Raw genomic sequence first — 19,618 nt, 5'->3', positions numbered from 1 at the left:
ATGTGTTGAAAATGCCCCTTTGAAATGTCCCTGGTGGAATCGTGAATAAACCTTAGAATAATAAAAAATTGATATATATCATAGAGCAGGGGATGGGGGACAGGATTTGACTGGCAGACCAGATCCTTAGCTCCATCACTCCTGGCAAGCCACTCAGACAGTTGGATGGGGCCAACCACCTGTCAGTCACCTGACATCACAATGATGTCAGGTGACCCATTTTTCCTCTGCAGTTCAGCTTGAGTTCAAGCGCCAGTGCAAAGGAAGATCCCTGTTGATCCAAACCACCTGTAAAGTCACCACCAATCATTTGGTCAGTGCTGTTTTCACTGTCCACTTTTGGCAGGGATCAGCTGCACTCATGAGCTCCAAGTGGCAGTCTCTATTAGTAGTCTCCCATGGCCCAAAGGCATAGCTTGTAGCTACCACAAGCCATGCATTCAGTATTGTGGACCCAATCCTGTGGACTCCTTTCTGAACTCCCTCCTGAATTTCAGGCACTTTACAAAAACTTCCATATTTCAGCAGGCTTCTTAAATTGTTCTTATTCTTTGTATGCTTTTTTATAATGAAGTACTCTGCTTAGAAAGTCTGGATGTTGAGGAGCAAATAAATAGATAAATGGCCAGTCAGCTGCCGCAATGACTTCCTGACTGGAAACCAGAATGCACGAAGAACAGCTTTTAGTTCTTATTGCTGATCCATTTTCCCAGAAGCTGAAAGCAATGCCATTTCTATCTTTCAGGTTAGGATCCAGCATCCAGTTCACTTGCAACGAAGGCTACGATTTGCAAGGTTCCAAAAGCATCACCTGTAAGAAGCTAAGTGGTATGATAGCAGCCTGGAGTGACCAGAGGCCAGTTTGTAGAGGTGAGGCAAGTAACTGTGCAGTGCCAAACACTCCAAATTGGGCAGGAAACTGGTTTCAATTTCCACCTTCTTGGGGGTTCATTATAAGCAGGGAAGGGGGGGAAATATGATGCTGTGAACTGTATCAAGTTCACTCGGTAGGGGTCTCTTTTCAGGGTAGCATCCAATAACATCCTTGCTGAGAGCCTTGGTTGGCCCATTAATCCTGCAGCATGTGTAGCCTGCAGTGGGGCTGGGAATGGTTTAATTGCTTCTCCTTGTTTAATCTTCTAAACACACGTTTCCCTAATTGTAAGGTGGGGCTCAGCTAAAGAGGTGCAGTCACTGAGTTCTTCCTCCAGCTGTCAAACTTACCTCTTTGGCTGGGACAGGTGTGAGCAACATTAGGCACCAAAGCCCATTTTCTAAGTGTTTTAGTGTCCCAAATCAGCAGGAATTGGGATGGTGGGGTCAGAGTGTCCTTCAAGATCCAAACAGTCAACAGGTGTGATCTCCCAAATCCTTTATGCTTAGGCTAAAAGCAAGGAAAGGTGACAGTCGCTGGTTCATGGGGGTTTTCCATAGATGTTTAAAAGTGCAGTTTGAACATTCCATGTTGTCATGATGATGCTATACTGACTAGCCTACACAGAACTGCCACGTGCCATGTTTACTGAACGTAACAGGGAAACTTGCTTGAGGTTAATATATTTATGTACTTATTTATTTCATGGAATCATAGAATTGCAGTGGAAGGGACCCCAAAAGTAATGTAGTCCAACCCATTGCAATGCAGGAATCACAGATTGCAGGAATGACAGAGGACCACCCAACCTCTCTTTAACAGCCTCCAGTGCAGGAGAGAGTCTACTATCTTCATTTCTAAAGAAACAGTACATGTAATGAACATAAACTAAGGGCGATTAAACTGTGAACTTCAGATGTTGTCAGACTCCAACTCCCATCAGTCCCAACCTGCAATAGCGAATGGTCAATGGGGGTAGAGTGAAGTTGTAGTTCAGCAACATCTGGAAGACCACAGGTTAGCCACCCCTGGCATAAGCAATCAACGGGGTGGGGGGGACATACGCCAGAGGATCAGTGCTAATAACGCTTAGGGCTCATCCACAATTCCACTCCTGAAAAGCATGGGTCCAAGCAGTTTTCCTCTTGCCCCACTCCTTTCTAAGGGAAAATTCACTCTTTAGTGATAGATCGGAACAAATGGCAAACTAGGGGAAACCAGAATTGCTGTTTGCTCTGACTGAGTGCTAAAGAGCACACCCCCCCCCCCCAGGAAATGTGGATAAGCTCTTAATGTCATCACCAAATAGGGACTCCAAGGGCTCGTCCACACTTCTGCTTGCCTTGCACTTTCTCCTGGAGAAACCTGTTGTTTACTGCTGAATCAGAACAAACATCTATCGTGTTTTTTCCTGCAGATTGATGTTTGTTTTCCGATTCAGTGTTAAACAGTGGGTATTCCTGGGGAAAGCATTGGAACAAATGAGAAAACACTCAGACCCATGCCTAGAAAGGGCAAATGGAAAGCCTCTCTGATCCATGCTTTCTGGGCATGGGACAAGTGGAAGTGTGGAATAGCCCTAAGCAATTGGAAGGAGAGGATGTATGGTGTACTGGAGATTTCTGTGCCCCATGGGGCACATACAAGGTATTTCTCTGGGCTTACAAGACATTCAAGAAGGAAAGAGATGAGGCAAGTTTGTGCCAGAGATGTCCTGGAGATGGAAGTTGAGAGTCCTGTCTCTTTCTCTATCTGCTGTAATATTTAGTCAATAGGGAACATCACACTTTCCACTTCACTGGATCTCTCCGTCACAAGTCTTTTTGAACTATCACTGCACAGCTTGTGCATTTCTGCTCTTTCCTTTTTTTTCTTGGTACTTGCTTGGCACTGCAAAATCCCGGCTAATTCCCTGATGTGTGGATGAATTAAATCAACATAAGAGGATATTTGGCATAAATATCTGACTCTGCAAATGAATTCTATAGCAACCTTTCATTTGAAATAAGGGAGGACTTGCCAGTGCCATTGTGACAGTGTTAATCATTAATTTTATATACAGTCACAAACTCCTTCCTTTTAAAATTTAGACTTTTCTTATCCCTGTAACTATTTTTTTTATACTGTATTTTGGGTTTGTTAGGTTTTTTATTTTTAAAAAAAATAAATTTCAAATGTTGAAGTCTTGCCTTTTTGATGAATTGCATTAAGAAGTGAGTTTGGAGTCATGGAGTTACCTGTCCTTGAAATATCTTGGTCCACAAGTACCTCATGGTCATAGCAGATGCTCAACTGGGGACCTAAGGAATGTTAGCTGGGTAGTCATCAGGGCTTCCAAAAACCTACTTTAGTCATTTGGGGCAGGGGAACTACAGGGGACCAGTGAGGAAGGCTCTTGAGAATGATTGTCCATAACAGTACATACTGTGGAACACCCTGAGTGCTATAAAAATGCAAGTCTGACCAGCTAGAAGGGCTCTGATCAATGGTGGCTAGTGTCCATTGTAGAGCCAAAGGCAATGACAGGTAGAGCCACTCCCTGACTGGTTGGAAGGAAGAAGGCAAGCAGATAGGAGATTTCTAGGGGGTTGGTGGGGCAGAACCCCTTTCACCCTAGTGACTCTGCTAGACTAGGGAAGTTCAAGCAACACCTCCCCATGTGTTCACTGACTACACTGGGGAGGGGGCAGTCAGATTGCATTCACTGTCTATGCCCCATGGCCCTAAATCTGACAGAACTTACTTACTTACTTACTCACTTACTTATACATACCCCATCCATCAGGCTGGGTTTCCCCAGCCACTCTGGGCAGCTTCCAACAGAATATTAAAAATATGATAAAGCATCAACCATTAAAAACTTCCCTAAACAGGGTTGCCTATTATTCACTTGACATCTGATGGGAGGACATCAGTTTGTAGAGACAGTTGTTTGCTTGTATGAGCTCCTCTGGTCAAGTGAGAAAGCAGATTAGCCAGGGATCTGGCTTATCCAGCAAATAAACCTGTATACACTTTGGATCCATTCGCATTTAGGGGTATGCTTGTGCCCCTCCTGCACACTTTTACGGAATACTTGCTGGGGATCTTTTCAGCATCTTAGACACTGCAGTATACTTTCTAGGTCTTGACTCCCTACCCCCAAATTTTGCAGAAACTGGATCTGATGACTCGCTTCCCCCATGGCCAAACTCCCTGGGTGAACGCCGTGTGCATAGGTGTGTTCTCAAATATGCCATAACATCTTCCCCCTGCCCTGCCCATTTCCCAGTTAGATACATTTACTTTTCACTCATTGGATGCCCTTCACATTTGACATTCATTTTTTTCTTAAATACACACAGGCACCTACCTTTTGTCCCTTGCTTTACGTTGGCCATATTCTTGTCATACATTAAAATTGCTATGATACCATGTTAAACAGTCAGGGCTTCGCCAAAGAATTCTGGGAGCTGTCGTTTGTTAAGTTCTCTGGGAAGAGGGATCCATTGTTAAGGCACTATGAGAAGTGTAGTTGTGTGAAAGGAATGGGTTTCCTAGCAACTGTCAGTGTTCTGAACAAACTACAGCTCCCATAATTGTTTGGGGAGGGAGCATGACTATTTAAAGTAATATCATCATACTTTAAATGCATGTAGCCAGTTCTCTTGTTCCTCATTTTCTCTTTTTGCTTCTCCTGCTCTGCCCTTCTACATTCAGTCCCTTCTTCCCCACGTCATGCCTGAGATGTCTTCCTCTGTCTCCTATCTCCATCTTTTTTTTGCTAAATGAACCATTCCTGTGGGATGTCTTGGCTCCTGACATACAGACATCTCCATCTGTCTCTGTATTCAAACAGCTGCTGAAGACACTCTTCTTTGCTCAGGCAACTCCTCTGTGGTCATTTCTTCTTTCGTATCACCCTCATATTATGTTGCCCTTGTTTCATCTGTAATGTGTGCAAGAAGGCCGGACCTGTGCTTTCCTTTCATTTAGGGGGAAAAAAAAAATCTGTGTAAATTTAATAGATTCTTCAAAACTGCTTTTATTATTACCAGTAGCAGCAATTAGTCATTATTATTTATAAGAGTAAATATTGTTAGCATTTTGAGGATGGATCCAATTTAGTGTGTGTGCAACACTTGATTTGTTTGGTTGGGGCAAAAGTAAGGATAGCACAATAGGCTTCCAGGAATTGCTTCAGAGAAGGGATTTATCTCAGTGATGTGGCACACAATTTGCATGGCGAAAGTCGCCGGACATCTCCAGGTAGAGCTGTAAAAGACTTCTATCTGAAACCAAGAGATCTGTTTCAGAATAAAGCAGCTTAATAGTTTGGCGAAGGGATGTAGTTCAGTGGTAGAGCACACAGAAAGAAGTCCCAAATTTAAGTCAATTCAACTTCGATCCCCAGCAGCTCCAAGTACCGTATTTTTCCCTCTATAACACACAGATTTTTTCTCCTAAAAAGGAAGGGGAAATGTCTGTGCGTGTTATAGAGCGAATGTGTGGTCCCTGGAGCCGAAAAATCAGGAAAAAATCAAATCGCCAGGCAAAAATCAAATCGCGGCGCTTCACAGAGAAGGGAAAACTGAAAAGAGGAAGCGGCTGCTTTCCTGCATTCTGCCTCAGGGTCTTACTGCCCACCCTCCTCTGTTTCGTTGCTGTGTTTGCTGAAACGGAACAAAGAGCAGGGAAAGCCCCTCCCCTCCAGGCAAGCTCCGGTGCTGCTGGGGGAGAGGGAGAGAGAGGGGGGAGGGAGAGAGAGGGGGGAGGGGGAGGGAGAGAGAGAGGGGGAGGGAGGGAGGGAGGGAGGGAGGGAGGGAGAGAGAGAGAGAGAGAGAGAGAGAGAGAGAGAGAGAGAGAGATATGGCTGGCTGGCTGGCTGGCTGGCTGGCTGGCTTGGGTGGGGGAAAACTTTTGCCTTTCTTTCCTCCAACCGGTTAAATCCCTCTCCTGCATTCTTAGCCAGCTGCTTCTCTGCACACCCCTCTAATGTCCCTTCTTTGTTTTTCCTTCGCTCCCCACTTAAAATGTGGTTACAAAGCATAGATCCACATGGATCCTCAGGATCTTTGCATTGGGTCACCCCAAATTCACCATCAGATCACATAGCATGTCCATGGCTACAGCCTGCCCCCCCAAAATCACGCACCCACTGTTGCCTGGGGCTGCAATGGTGCAAAAACGTGGTTAAAAAGCATGGATCCACATGGATCCTCAGGATCTTTGCATTGGGTCACCCCAAATTCACCATCAGATCACATAGCATGTCCATGGCTACAGCCTGCACCAAAAAAATCACGCACCCACTGTTGCCTGGGGCTGCAATGGTGCAAAAACGTGGTTACAAAGCATGGATCCACAGGAATTCTCAGGATTTTGGCATTGGGTCACCCCAAATTCACCATCAGATCACATGTCTGTGGCCACAGCATGAAGCCCAAAAATGATACATCCACTGTTTCATTCAGAATGTTTTTTCCCTTGTTTTCCTCCTCTAAAAACAATGTGCGTGTTATGGTCAGGTGCGTGTTATAGAGCGAAAAATACGGTAGGTCTGGGAGAGATTCCTGTCTGTAACCCTGAGCAGGTGATGCCAGTCAGTGTAGACAATGCTGAGCTGGAAGGACCAATGGTCTGACTTGATATGAGGCAGCTTCCTCTGTTCCTGCTCAGTTCTAAGAGACACTTACAAGAAATTCCTCGTATGTTGCCTCCCAAAGTGGTGTTCAGAGCATTTAAGGTCTAAAACTGAGCCTTTCATGAATCTGAATCCTAATCAGAAATGAATTTTGATGCTGGCATCCAAACTTATGGATTTCCCCATGAACCCAGAGAGAGACACTTTGTGTCCACCTTTTCTTCTTAAATCTTGCCTTTTTATCCTCTCTTTCATCCAAAGTGTTCTTCAGAAATATTCTCCATCATCCCAGAACCTGTGGAAAAGCCAAACTTAATTTGACTGCCTTCTATTAAATATTTACAGAGCTGGGATTTGATTAGGCCTTCAGGCTGAGCGTGGGTGAAGGAAGTTAAAGCCCACCTTACTCTCTATCAGGAAGCCATACTGCAAAACAAATTTGATAGTGTTGCCAATAGTCTGCTTAGCTGCCAGGTATGGCCTCTTCTCCCTGCTCTTTTTTGAAATAAATTGATTGCATCTTGAGATATCTATGCCAAACCACCTTCTCAGTTTCATAAGTGCAGAGTTATATGCACAATTTGGTAAGGTGCTCTGCATCTTTTGAATCCCAGCTTTATTTCATTTTTATTTCGTTTTTCTTCTTGTAAAAACAAGAAATATAAAATAAGTTTCTAGCTCTCATTGGTGGTGGAGCTAGAGTTTGTAAATGAACTATGAAGGGTAAATAATTTATAATGTTATTGCCTTAGAATTCGGCCACAAGACTTTAAGGTATGTTTTGCTTCTTTGTTTGTTTTGTATAACTCAAGTCTTACAAACCAACACTTGAACATTTTTTTAAAAAAAAACTATTTTAAAAAATGCACAGGGCAGTCCTCGTCATGTCTATTCAGAAGTAAATCCAATAAAATTTGATGGAGCTTACTCTCAGGTAAATGGGTATAGGTCTGTAGATTAGATTTGTGGGGGCAAAAGACGAAAACACTCAGCTTTATAAACACCCCCTCCCCATAAGTACAGTTTGGGTTTGTTATTTTTGTGTTAGGGAGGGGGTTGGTTTTATTATTATTATTATTATTATTGAGTTAATATCCCACCCCACCCCCTTTCTGCTACTGTACTTGTGTGATTACTCAAGATCCAAAATGCATTCAAGATCCAAAATGTGGGATGATCCTGCCTTTGGGCAACCTGTTTACAGTAGCCCAGGCCCACACAAGCTGTGACCCAATAAACCAGCTGGGGCTGATGGGAGTTATAGGGGACTGGGAAAGGAACTCTGGAATCAGCTAGATGCAATGCTTGGGTCAGATTTTGAAGGACTCACTCCTGCGCTTCGCTCAGTGTGGCATCCCTGCCACTGTGTCCTAATACTACTGCAAAGGTGGAAAGTTGGGGATAGCCCTCAGGTTGGCTAGCACATAATTCATATGCAGAAGGTTTGATCCACTGGCACCTCTGAGTAAAATGATTTCAAACAGTCTGGCTTGGAAACACAATGGAGAGCTGGCACCCATTGGAATAGGCCCAGCTTTTCCAGCTGTTCTTCTTCCAGGTGTTTTGGACTACAACTCCCATCAGCCCTGGCACCATATGTCTGGGATGGTTGAGGCAGGTGAGAGTTGTGGTTCAACACATCAGGAGGGCACATAGTTGACAAAGTGCTGGGCTAGATGGACCAATGAACCCATTTGTGGAATACTCTCCCCAAGGAGGCCCATCTGGCACCTTCATTGCATATTTTTAGGTGACAAGCAAAATCATTCCTCTTCTCCCAGGCCTTTGGCTAATTAAACAATCTATGGCCTTTTAAACTCGGGGGGGGGGTATTGTTTTGTTTGTTAATATGCTATACATTTGTGCTTTTATACTATAAAAGCTCTGTGATCCTTGGATGAGGGGCCATATATAAATTTAATTAATAGTAATAATAACCCGAAATATCTGGAGGGTACCAGGTTGGCACAGTCTGCAATCAACTGAACACAGGCCACCAGCCTTGCATTGAAGTCTGCCAGGTTCTTGATAATCCCATCCCCCTTACAGAGTCAAAGGCAGGCAGCAGAAGCTGAGCCCTTGTGTATTTCCATACATGACTAGTGGGATGCATTCAGCTTGGTGGTCTTGTGATGTGTGGGCTGGGAGCAGATGATCTTCAGGTGCTTTTTCAGTTTGTTCCTTTTGTGATTCTATGACTTGGTGGGTGGAAAGCAGAGTGGTGGGGTGGGATGAGGAAACAGCAGATAAAAGATGACACCTAATTTGCAGCCTGTGCATTCCTGGCCTCTTAACAAAGGGGCCACCCCAAGCTTAAATATTCCCTCCACACATACTCCTTGCTTTTTGTTTTCCTTTCCCCCCACCCCCACAGCTAGGATGTGTGATACGTACCTCCGAGGCCCCAGCGGCATTATCACATCTCCAAACTATCCTGTCCAGTACGATAACAATGCCTACTGCGTGTGGGTGATAACAGCAGTCAATCCAGCCAAGGTAGGTCTTGCAGATGCATTGCTGGGGGGGGGGATTGGGTGTGTGCCCTTTTTGGGAAACCTGAGCAGCGTGTTTGCAAAGTTGGGCTCATAATTCAGCAGCAAACCTGGTAAAGGGCAGGAAGTTGCATCAGCAGCAGGTGAGAGGCATACGAAAGTAAGGCGAGTCAATCATGTTCCAAACTAAATGGCTAAAATGTAGCTACAGGCTCAGCCATGGGACAATCCAGCTAATGCTGTCTTCCCCAATCTGCTACCCACCTGATGTTTCGGGCTGCAGCTGCTACAACAAAATACAGCAATGCTGGCTGGGGCTGATGAGGGTTGTAGTCCAAAACATCTGGAAGGCACCAGGTTGGTAAAGGCTGAGCTAATGCAACCAAGGAAAGGTGTGTTGCTTTGTAATGTGATGCAGATATGCCCTACACAGGTCAAGAAGGCCTTCAACTGGCAACAGGGAGGTGGGATGGATGCAACAAGGTCTAGAGTTTCTGTCTGGCTGTTCAGACAGACCTTTAGCATTTAGCTTTTGGTCCCAGCAAATGGTCTGAAGGCACTCAAGCTAAACAAGCCTGAGTCTAGTTAGTCCCCAGAGAGGGAAATGCTTGGGAACATCATGAATGCTGCCTTGGGTTCCATGATGGAAGAATGGTGGGATATAAATGCAAGGAAATGGTACTTAAATGAATAAATCTAACCTGGAAGCATTTATAGAACTTGCTGGCAGTGTGAATATATGCATGAAAACTTTTGTTATGTCATTTATTCTTACTTGTTGTTGTTGTGGCCCATCCTGAAAATTAGAACTCTATTTAAGTAAATCAACATAGCTGAAAAGGGATGCCCATTTTTTTGAACCAGTGGGGTTATGGTTCCCTGTGTATTCATTATGTATTTATAGCACTTTACCCTGAAAAAAGCCCCCCACAGCAGCTTACAGATTTATATATATATATATATATATATATATATATATATATGCAGGTTTTGGTGTCCTCGGGTGTCTTCCCGTGTAAAAGTTGGGGTGTCTAGGCGACGTTTCGACGAGGTCTCACTCGTCATCTTCAGGCTGGTGCTTTCGGCTTCTTGTTACTGGAACAGAGCAGGATCTCAGTGTTTGAGTTCCTATAAATACTGTAGAGGGGGTGTGGTGTATAGCCTCCAATGTTCTGGGCAGAGAGGAAATTCCCAGGCTAGTGTGCCTTTTCTTCTTTTGTTCCTTAATTACTTGAGAGATATCTTGAGTGATTTCTTGAGTGATATCCTGAGTACCACTTAGGTGGGTCATTAGGTGTGGATTAGTTGTTAAAGTCTTTGTGTCTTGACCTCTTGAACTTTGTGAAGAGTTTTCCTGAGAAGATGGCTGTACTGTACTTAGTTGTGCTCTGGCTTGGCTTCGTGTATAGGGGCGAGCTGTGGTTTTGTGGCTTGTGTCAGCCAGATCTGTGTAGGGATTGCAGGGTGGTGCAGCATCCGGAGGTGCCACCATGGATTGGCTACTGGATGGTGTCTGTAATTCATCTGTGGAGAGGGTCTGGGTTTGGGTCTGGTGTGGTTGATTGGTGTTGGCGTTCTGTGTGCCTCTGGATCTGGTGTCAGTTTTTGTGGGGAGGGCTAATTTCCAGATGTCTGGCAAGCGGGATGTGTCGTCACGCTTGTTCATGTTGTGAGGGTGTTTCTCTATCTCGATGGCTTCCATGATTATTCTCTTGTGGTGATGTTCCGTGTTAAAGAGCAATTTGGAATCTGCAAAATTAATTTCGTGTCCTGTTTCTTTCATGTGTTGGAAAAGAGAGGAAGTTTTTTCTTCTTTTTTGACGGCATTCTTGTGTTCTGCGATACGTGCATTTATTCGTCTGTTTGTTTGTCCAATGTACGTGGCTGGGCAGACTTTGCAGGGTATTTCATAGATCCCTTGGTTTTCCAACTGGATTTTATCCTTGGGGTTTCTGAGGATATTGGCTATTTTTTGGTTGGTGCAAAAGGCTGTTTTGATATTGTGTTTATGGAGGATTTTGCTAATTTTATCTGTAGTGCCCTTGATATAAGGAAGGAGGGCCATGCCATTGTTTTCTTCTGTGTCTTGGTTTTTGGGGGGTGTTTCCTTTTGGATTAGCTTAGAAACACCCTCACAACATGAACAAGCGTGACGACACATCCCGCTTGCCAGACATCTGGAAATTAGCCCTCCCCACAAAAACTGACACCAGATCCAGAGGCACACAGAACGCCAACACCAATCAACCACACCAGACCCAAACCCAGACCCTCTCCACAGATGAATTACAGACACCATCCAGTAGCCAATCCATGGTGGCACCTCCGGATGCTGCACCCCCCTGCAATCCCTACACAGATCTGGCTGACACAAGCCACAAAACCACAGCTCGCCCCTATACACGAAGCCAAGCCAGAGCACAACTAAGTACAGTACAGCCATCTTCTCAGGAAAACTCTTCACAAAGTTCAAGAGGTCAAGACACAAAGACTTTAACAACTAATCCACACCTAATGACCCACCTAAGTGGTACTCAGGATATCACTCAAGAAATCACTCAAGATATCTCTCAAGTAATTAAGGAACAAAAGAAGAAAAGGCACACTAGCCTGGGAACTTCCTCTCTGCCCAGAACATTGGAGGCTATACACCACACCCCCTCTACAGTATTTATAGGAACTCAAACACTGAGATCCTGCTCTGTTCCAGTAACAAGAAGCCGAAAGCACCAGCCTGAAGATGACGAGTGAGACCTCGTCGAAACGTCGCCTAGACACCCCAACTTTTACACGGGAAGACACCCGAGGACACCAAAACCTGCATATATATATATATATATATATATATATTAAAGTGATTTACATACCACAGTTAATTTAGAGAATCCCATAGCGGTATCAGCAGATACTCAACCATAAGACACTCCTGCCTTCACTTATAATATAAAATATCACAATATAAAAGGAAAGAAGATCAAGGAGCAAATTTGCACACAGGCTCCTACATGCAGAGTTCTTGTAATGACCAGCTGGTTTGAAAAGATTTCAAGGAGAGGAGGGTTTGAAAGTTGCTGGTTTCTCAGTGGAGCCTATTGGGGGGGGGGCTGCAATCATTTCCATATTCCTCTCTTTCCTGGGGGACAGGCTACCAATGGCTGTTAGCTATGATGGCTAATCACGCTTCTGAGTAATGCTTCTGAGTACCAGTTGCTAGAAACTGCTGGTGGACAGTTGTGCTCCGGTCCTGTTTGTGGATTTCCCATGGGGATCTGGATGGTCACTGTGAGCACAGGGGGCTGGGCTAGATGGAGTGTTCATAGAATCATAAAATTGTAGAGTTGGAAGTTACCCCAAAGGTCATCTCTTTCAACCCCCTGCATTGCAGTAATCTCAACTAAAGCATCCATGAGAGATGGCTTTTGCTTAAAAACCTCCAATGAAGGATAGTCTACAATCTCCCTAGGGAGTCTGTTCCACTGTCAAACAGCTTTTACCCTTAGAAAGTAATACCTGATGTTTAGTCAGAATCTTATTTCTTGTAGCTTGAAGCAATTGGTTTGTGTCCTAACCTCCAGAACAGGAGAAAATAAGCTTGCTACATCTTCCACGTGACAGCCCTTAAGATATTTGAAGATGGCTATCATATCTCTTCTGAGTCTCCTCTTTTCCAGACTAAACATACCCAACTCCCTCAACCATTCTTCATAAGACTTGGTTTCCAGACTCTTAATAATCTTGGTTGCCCTCCTCTGCACATGTTCTAGCTTGTCAATATCCTTCTTAAGTTGTGGTGCCCAGAACTGGACACAGTATTCCAGGTGCGGTCTGACCAAACAGAATAGAGTGGTACTATTACTTCCCTTCAGGTGAACATTAGACTCATGTTGATGCAGCCTAGAAAAGCATTAGGTATTTTTGCTGCTGCATCACACTCGACTCATGTTAAGCTTGTGGTCTACTAAAACCCCTCGATCCTTTTCCCATGTACTACTTGCAAGCCAGTTTTCCTTCATCTTATAATTGTGCAGCTGTTTATTCCTACTTAAGTGTAGAACCTTACATCTGTCCCTATTGAAATTTATTTTGTTAGTTTTGGCCCAGTTTTTCGATCTGTTAAGGTTATCTTGAATCCTGATTCTGTCTTCTGTGGCATTATTACCCCTCCCAGTTTGGTGTCATCTGCAAATTTGATGAACAACCCCTCAGTTTTTTTTCATCCAAGTAATTTATAAAGATGTAGAACAACAACTGGCCCAGGACAGTACCCTGTGGCAGCCCATTTATCTCTTTCCCCCAAAAATGATGAGGTACCATTAGTGAGCACTCTTTGGCTTGGGTCAGTCAATCAGCTACAAATCCACCTAGCAGTAACCTCATCCATTAGCCTGATCCAATAGGCTCTTATGTTCTTATAGCCTAGTGGAATGGTGGCACCAGGTGACAGTTGATGGAGGACTCTGGTGGAGCTGACATTTTTCCAGAGCCAGCAGAGTCCCATTTCTTCCTCTGCTATAGCTTGCTGTGATAGTTCCTTCCCCTTGCCTATGACTAACAAAAGGAAAGTGAATTCTGTAAAAATATACATCATCCATTGCACAATATAGGGAAAATTATGCAAATGGACACTGATCTCAGAATTGCATTGAGTATATGCAGCCCCAACTATATGGGTCTAAATTGTCTTGTGCAGAACAAATACTTGATCAGTAGAAGGGTTGTATCTCAGTGGTTCGAGATGTCGGAGAATTCCATCAGAAACAGAAATCCCTGCAATTTGTTCATCTGAGATCAGGAATGAAAAATCATACTACTGAATATGAACATTATTCATTTTTGTTAGTTTTTAGTACATAAATATTACACAAATAATTGCATTATTTTCTGCATTGTTTTTGATGTTTCCCTTCTATTGAAATGAGTTGAAATTAATTACACAACTAATTATGCTACTAATTGCATAGGTGTTAACCATAGCAGTGAGTGATACAAATAATGTAGAGTTTAGTAGAAACCGAACTATAGGAAAATGGAAATAGTGTGGTGATGAACCTGGGCCCTGATAGAAACCACTGCCTCCTTGCATGCCTATCAGTGGCACAATATCTGTTTTGGATGCAGAGGTCTTCAAATTCAATGCCTGGCATCTCCAGATAGGGCTGTCAGAAACTCTGGAGAGTTGTTGCTAGTCAGTGTAAATGGAACAATAGTCTGAATCAGCTCCAGGATTGTGGTAGTTATTAGATCAAGGCAGGGTTATAAAGTAGCATTCATGAAGCTGGTGCTCTTCAGATGTTCTGGACTACAACTCCCATCAGCCCCAACAAATACAGCTGTGTTGGCTCTGATGATGAGAGTTGTAGCTGAAAACTTCTGGAGAACACCAGGCTGTTAAAGGTTTTAATAAATAATATTTGGAGTATCCCTGGTTCCCCCCCTTTCTTTGAAGTAGCCTCTGCTCCCTTGTGTTTATATCTCTCTCCACCTTCAGAACTTGTTGAATGTGGGCATCTCTTTTTGTGCTAGTAGAGTGGCTGCAGAAAGGTTGAGTGCTTTTTCTCCAGTTCTGGTGTGGGTGAGAGAAAGAGGGAGAGAGAGCATATACAGGCCCCAGAGAGAGGGGGAGATATTGAGCATTTACAGGACCCACTTTTCAAGAGAGAGAGAGAAATCCAGTCACTGGCCACCCACAGGTTTCAGGGGTATTGCTACTGCCACTATAGTGTTGTTGTTGTTGTTGTTGTTGTTTAGTCGTTTAGTCGTGTCTGACTCTTCGTGACCCCGTGGACCAGAGCACGCCAGGCACTCCTGTCTTCCACTGCCTCCCGCAGTTTGGTCAGACTCATGTTTGTAGCTTCGAGAACACTGTCCAACCATCTCGTCCTCTGTCATCCCCTTCTCCTTGTGCCCTCCATCTTTTCCAACATCAGGGTCTTTTCCAGGGAGTCTTCTCTTCTCATGAGGTGGCCAAAGTATTGGAGCCTCAGCTTCAGGATGTGTCCTTCCAGTGAGCACTCTGGGCTGATTTCCTTCAGAATGGATAGGTTTGATCTTGCAGTCGATGGGACTCTCAAGAGTCTCCTCCAGCACCATAATTCAAAAGCATCAATTCTTCAGCGAGCCTTCTTTATGGTCCAGCTCTCACTTGCCACTATAGTAGATTAAGCTAAAAAACACTCAAGCACTCTGACATGGAGTTTTAAAGTAAGAACCCGTGCCTAGAAAGAACAGGACAAATGGTAAGTTAGAATAAGCCCTCATTGAGGGATAGCCTGTCCAAGCAGACCAAGGAAAGAGCTCTTTTCTTGCGTGGCTGTTGATCCAAGAGGGAGAATGGTCCAGGTGGCAGTTGGGCCAGGCAGATGAATGGAAAGACCCTCTCCATTGACTTTTGTCATGCTGTATGTTTAATGTGGGGTAGGGGCTGTAGGGCTGTAGCCCTACAGATGTTAATGGACTACAAGTCCCATCTTTGACCTTGCTGGCTGATGGGAGTCCAACAACATCTGGACGGCCACAAGTTCCTCACCTCTAGTTTAAGCATGAAGTGTGACGTGTGGAGAGTTGTACCCCGTGTAAGGAACATGAAGGATTACAAGGAGAAGATGCTGTCATCTTTTGTTGGGACCCTTTCGCATTCCTGACAACTAGCAGACAGCACAGGAAACTTTCCCTGGATGTGTTCCAAGGCCCTCCTTTAATCCTCACTGTCCTTGTTCCTGAGAATCAGATGACTGGCCAGAACTTGTATTGATGGATTTTGAAAAAGTGCAGCTATGCTCATTTGTTACCACTCAGCTTGTTGCTATTAGTTTGAGAAGTTGTTCCACAACTGATGACTGATATCTTCCATGTGTTTAAATAGCTGAGGATATTCCTTACAGTCCTGTGGGCTTCTCTTGTCAGGCGCATGAGGGGGAAGAGAGAGAGAGAGAGAGAGAAGGTGGAAAACAAATCAATTCCTTTTAGCATTTGAGTGCTGTCACCAGAATCTGCAGCAATTGCAGAAAACACAGCTGAACGAGTTTAGAGTGTGTCAGAAAAGCAAATTGTGTGTGTGTTGAAGATGTGGGTGGCAGGGTGATCTAGAGAGAAATCTCCCACATGTGGGTAGCTGGAGACTTCTTCTGATGGGTTACATTACTGGACTAAAAATCACCCTCTCTTGTAGTCAGATAAACAGATATACCCTGAAACAGTAAAAATGCTGATGACAACTCATTAATAGGGATGCATTGTATATAAAATGTCCCAGGTTCAATCCTGAATATTTCTAGTTAGAATAACCCCAGGTGGCTGGTGCTGGGAATCTTCTCTCCACCTGAGACCATGGGAGAGCCACCGAACAATGGTCAGACAAAGACCAGTGGTCTAACTCCATGTAAGCTACCTCCTGTGTTCAAAGGCTAGCAAATTGTGTAGCCCTAAAACAGGAGTGGGGAACCTCTGACCTTCCAGATGTTGTAGGACTCCAACTCCTATCATCACTGCCCATTAGCCATACTAATTTTGGTTGAAAGGTCCTGGATTCCAGCACTATCTGGAGGGTCACTTGGCCCTAGCAGATTGTGGTTTGTGGAAATATTCCTAGATATGGAATTGTAAGGATATGGAATTTCTATGGCCTGCATATGCATGGACACACACACCAGCAGATCTGCTAAGCTGAAATCTTATCCTTGGTTGTCAATAACCAGCCAACTAGTCTGAAGTAAAGTGAGCCATAATGACTATTGACAAGCCTTAATAGCTGGGCCCATTGAAAACTGCTCAGCAGATCTCACCACATCTCATGTTTTTTTGCTACTTGTTTTAGTGACTTTTGAAAGGCGGGCTTTATGCCATCCATTTATCTATATTTTCTAGGAGGTCTCTTGTTATTTAATGACTCATTAAATAATTTTCAATTTTTAACTAAGAGCAAAAGCAAAACTAGGGCAAGGAAGAGAGTGGAAAGGTAGGCGGAGGAAAGAATACATAAATAATTCTTGGACTCCAGAAACTTGTGTCTCTGCAACAAGGTTATGGTCCACAGTGTACTACAATGTAATTAGCTATTTAATTAGGGTCAGACTTGTTAAAATGTAGTTTACTTGAATGGCTGCTTTAACTAATGATGTGTGTCACTTAACAACCCTTTGTTCTTTGCATTAATTACATTATTCAATCATTACATGGTTTTTAATAATATTTTTTTTTTTTAGTACAGGTTCATACTAGGTGGAGGTTTAATGCAACAGTGTAGGGAGAATAGTAAAAATAATTTGACAAAGCCTCTTGGGGGCCAAATGCATAAAGCAGGGAGTGGAATTGTATGTATTTATTTGTTTGCTGCATTTATATACCACCTTTCTACCAAGGAACCCAAGGCGCTTGACAATTTTAAAATATTATAATAAATAAAGCAGGCCCTGGTGTAGTCTTTGCCTGCTGCTCTCACTCAGTTCTTCCTTGCCAGAGGGCAGAATGTGCCCGCTCCCTGTGCCCCCTGCAGGTTGACATGAGTGACAGCCATGTCCTTGGGTTTGCCAGCAGTGTGGGAGGGGTCTCATGCAATAGGAGCCTTTGACATGCACACCGAATGCATGACCATTCAGTGGCATGACTAGCATGTAAAGTGTGTGGCTTGCTGGATCCTATGACACTTTTCTCTTGCATGTGTGGTACCCATATGAACAGGATGCATGAATGGGCTACAGCCATCTTTGAGAAGGATTGCGCTCTTTTCCTCCCATGTACAAATGCAAACCCTTTTACCTTCACTTTGAAAAAAGTGTAAGAACTTTCACTTGGTGGCTGAGGAGTGTGGGGAGTGCTTAATCAAATGTACCACATTATATTTGTTTGCCATTTTTCCAGTGATATATTATTACTTGGGCAGGATTGAATTTTTTTGTTTGTTTTGATTTCCACATTGAGAGTTGCTCTTTCAGTGAAGTGTAGCTTTTTCATCCTGACATATGCAACCTGGTGGGACAACCATGGAAATCTTGAGTTTGTGGGAGCAAGTTGCTGGCCTCCCACCTCCTCTCTGAGACTCCACATGATGCCCACAGAGGAGTTCACCAGCTCAGAGACATAGAGGCTTCAAGTCTGAATTTGGGCTGGTAATGCTGATGCAGCTGTGGAGCTCTCTCCTCCTGCATTTTTAAAAAATATCTTGCAGAAGTGGTGGTGTTAAATTTTGTGCTGGATCCCCAGATTAAGCTGTTTACAGGATTGTGTTTTCCAAAGTGGCATATAGCAAGTGAAGTGCTGGGCCATACATTCAGTAAGATAATTAAAAAAACCCCACAAATTTGCAGCCTAGACCTTCAGGCGGTGAGCAAGTCTGGGCTAAAGGTTTCTGTTGTTTCCCTGAAGGTTTCTCTTCTCCTGCCCTTTATCTATTTTATTGGTTATCAATAAATGTGAAATAGTGTTCCCAGGGGTCTGCTATCCAAGGGACTGATCAAGTACACATCTGCTGAGTTTCAGCAATGCTGGGACTACCAGCACAGTGTTCATGATCCTGAATAAAGACAACAACAGCAACAAAAACCAATAAACCAGCTTTCCCCAACCTTGTACCCTCAAGTTGTGTTGGACTACAATTCCCATTATCTCTAAGCATTGGGCATGTTTGCTGGGGGCTGATGGGAGTTGGAGTCCAGCAGGATGTGGAGGTCATCAGGTTGGAGAAGGTTGATTTAGACAGTGCCTATTGCATGATACTTTTCTTATTCCCATAAATACAGTCAGATACTTTGAAGAACATCCTGTGGTGAGTGTTCACCATGCCTTCTCTTCCAAAAAGACACAAACATATTTCTCCCACTTTTAAAAACTTATTTTTATTTCTCTCTTCTTTAAATCAAAGTTCTGAGGAACCAGGGGCAAGTGTGTAATTAAGGTCAGCTTCGAAAATGCAGCAAGGGCACAGGACTAGCCGGTACAGCTGCTTCATTCAACAAGTTGGTCTGGCTGGGGAACAAAGTTTAACACAGCAGTTAAAAATAGCCAGTTGGCTCTTTATATCATGTCACCCAACTGGACTCTGTATATCATGTGACCCAATAGGACCTGTGGTGTCCTATTTTGGTCTTACAGAGGCACCCATAGAACATGGCAGATCAGGTGTCAAGTCAGCACGAAGGAGAGTTCCTAATGAGCTACTTACTTCAAGGGTTAGAAGTGAACTGGCCCCTCTTGAACCTCTGCCTCCAGCCCACATTTCCTAGGTTTTGTCCTATTCTAGGGTCTCTTAAGGGCCAGCCCTCTTACCTGAAGAAAGGCACTTCTGCTCCATGGCCTCCCTCCTGATGTGCTCTTCCTCCGCCACTGGACTGGCAAGATACTGTGGGAGGAACTTAGCTCCTTAGACCCAGGGAATGTGCCTGTGAGTCCTGGTCCCAGTTCTTCATTCCTTGGTGATGTGGGAGCTGGTTCAATGGATTCCTGCTAGCCAACCTCAAGTTCAGTGGTCCCATAATCATCAGCATCAGGCTCAGAACCAGAGACCAAATCTGATTCTTTAGCTCATAGCACTGCAGCCTCTGACTTGGTGCCATGATCTCTGCTAGGCTGTAGGGTTGCGGCATGCAGAGCAACAAGGTTGATGCCAGTCTACCTGAGAGCTTCCCAGATAGTGCA

At 44.0% G+C, this 19,618-nt stretch overlaps 1 protein-coding gene across 10 annotated transcripts in view; it reads left to right on the top strand.

Moving 5' to 3' along the window:
• The window catches only part of CSMD2 (CUB and Sushi multiple domains 2), a 506,434-nt gene that overhangs the window by 281,641 nt on the left and 205,175 nt on the right, over positions 1-19,618 (top strand). For 3 of the 10 annotated variants that reach the window (XM_081871629.1, XM_081871627.1, XM_081871631.1), the window contains 2 exons: positions 746-870; positions 8,872-8,993. The exons of 1 other annotated variant lie outside the window; for it this stretch is intronic. In XM_081871629.1, the coding sequence (XP_081727755.1) occupies positions 746-870; positions 8,872-8,993 (247 nt within the window). 6 more of the 10 variants (XM_081871628.1, XM_081871632.1, XM_081871634.1 and 3 more) reach the window with 6 other exon arrangements.

The sequence above is a fragment of the Podarcis erhardii genome (assembly GCF_964252035.2).
Source record: "Podarcis erhardii genome assembly, chromosome: 7".
Lineage (NCBI taxonomy): Eukaryota > Metazoa > Chordata > Lepidosauria > Squamata > Lacertidae > Podarcis > Podarcis erhardii.
This window is presented reverse-complemented; position numbering and strand designations above follow the sequence as displayed.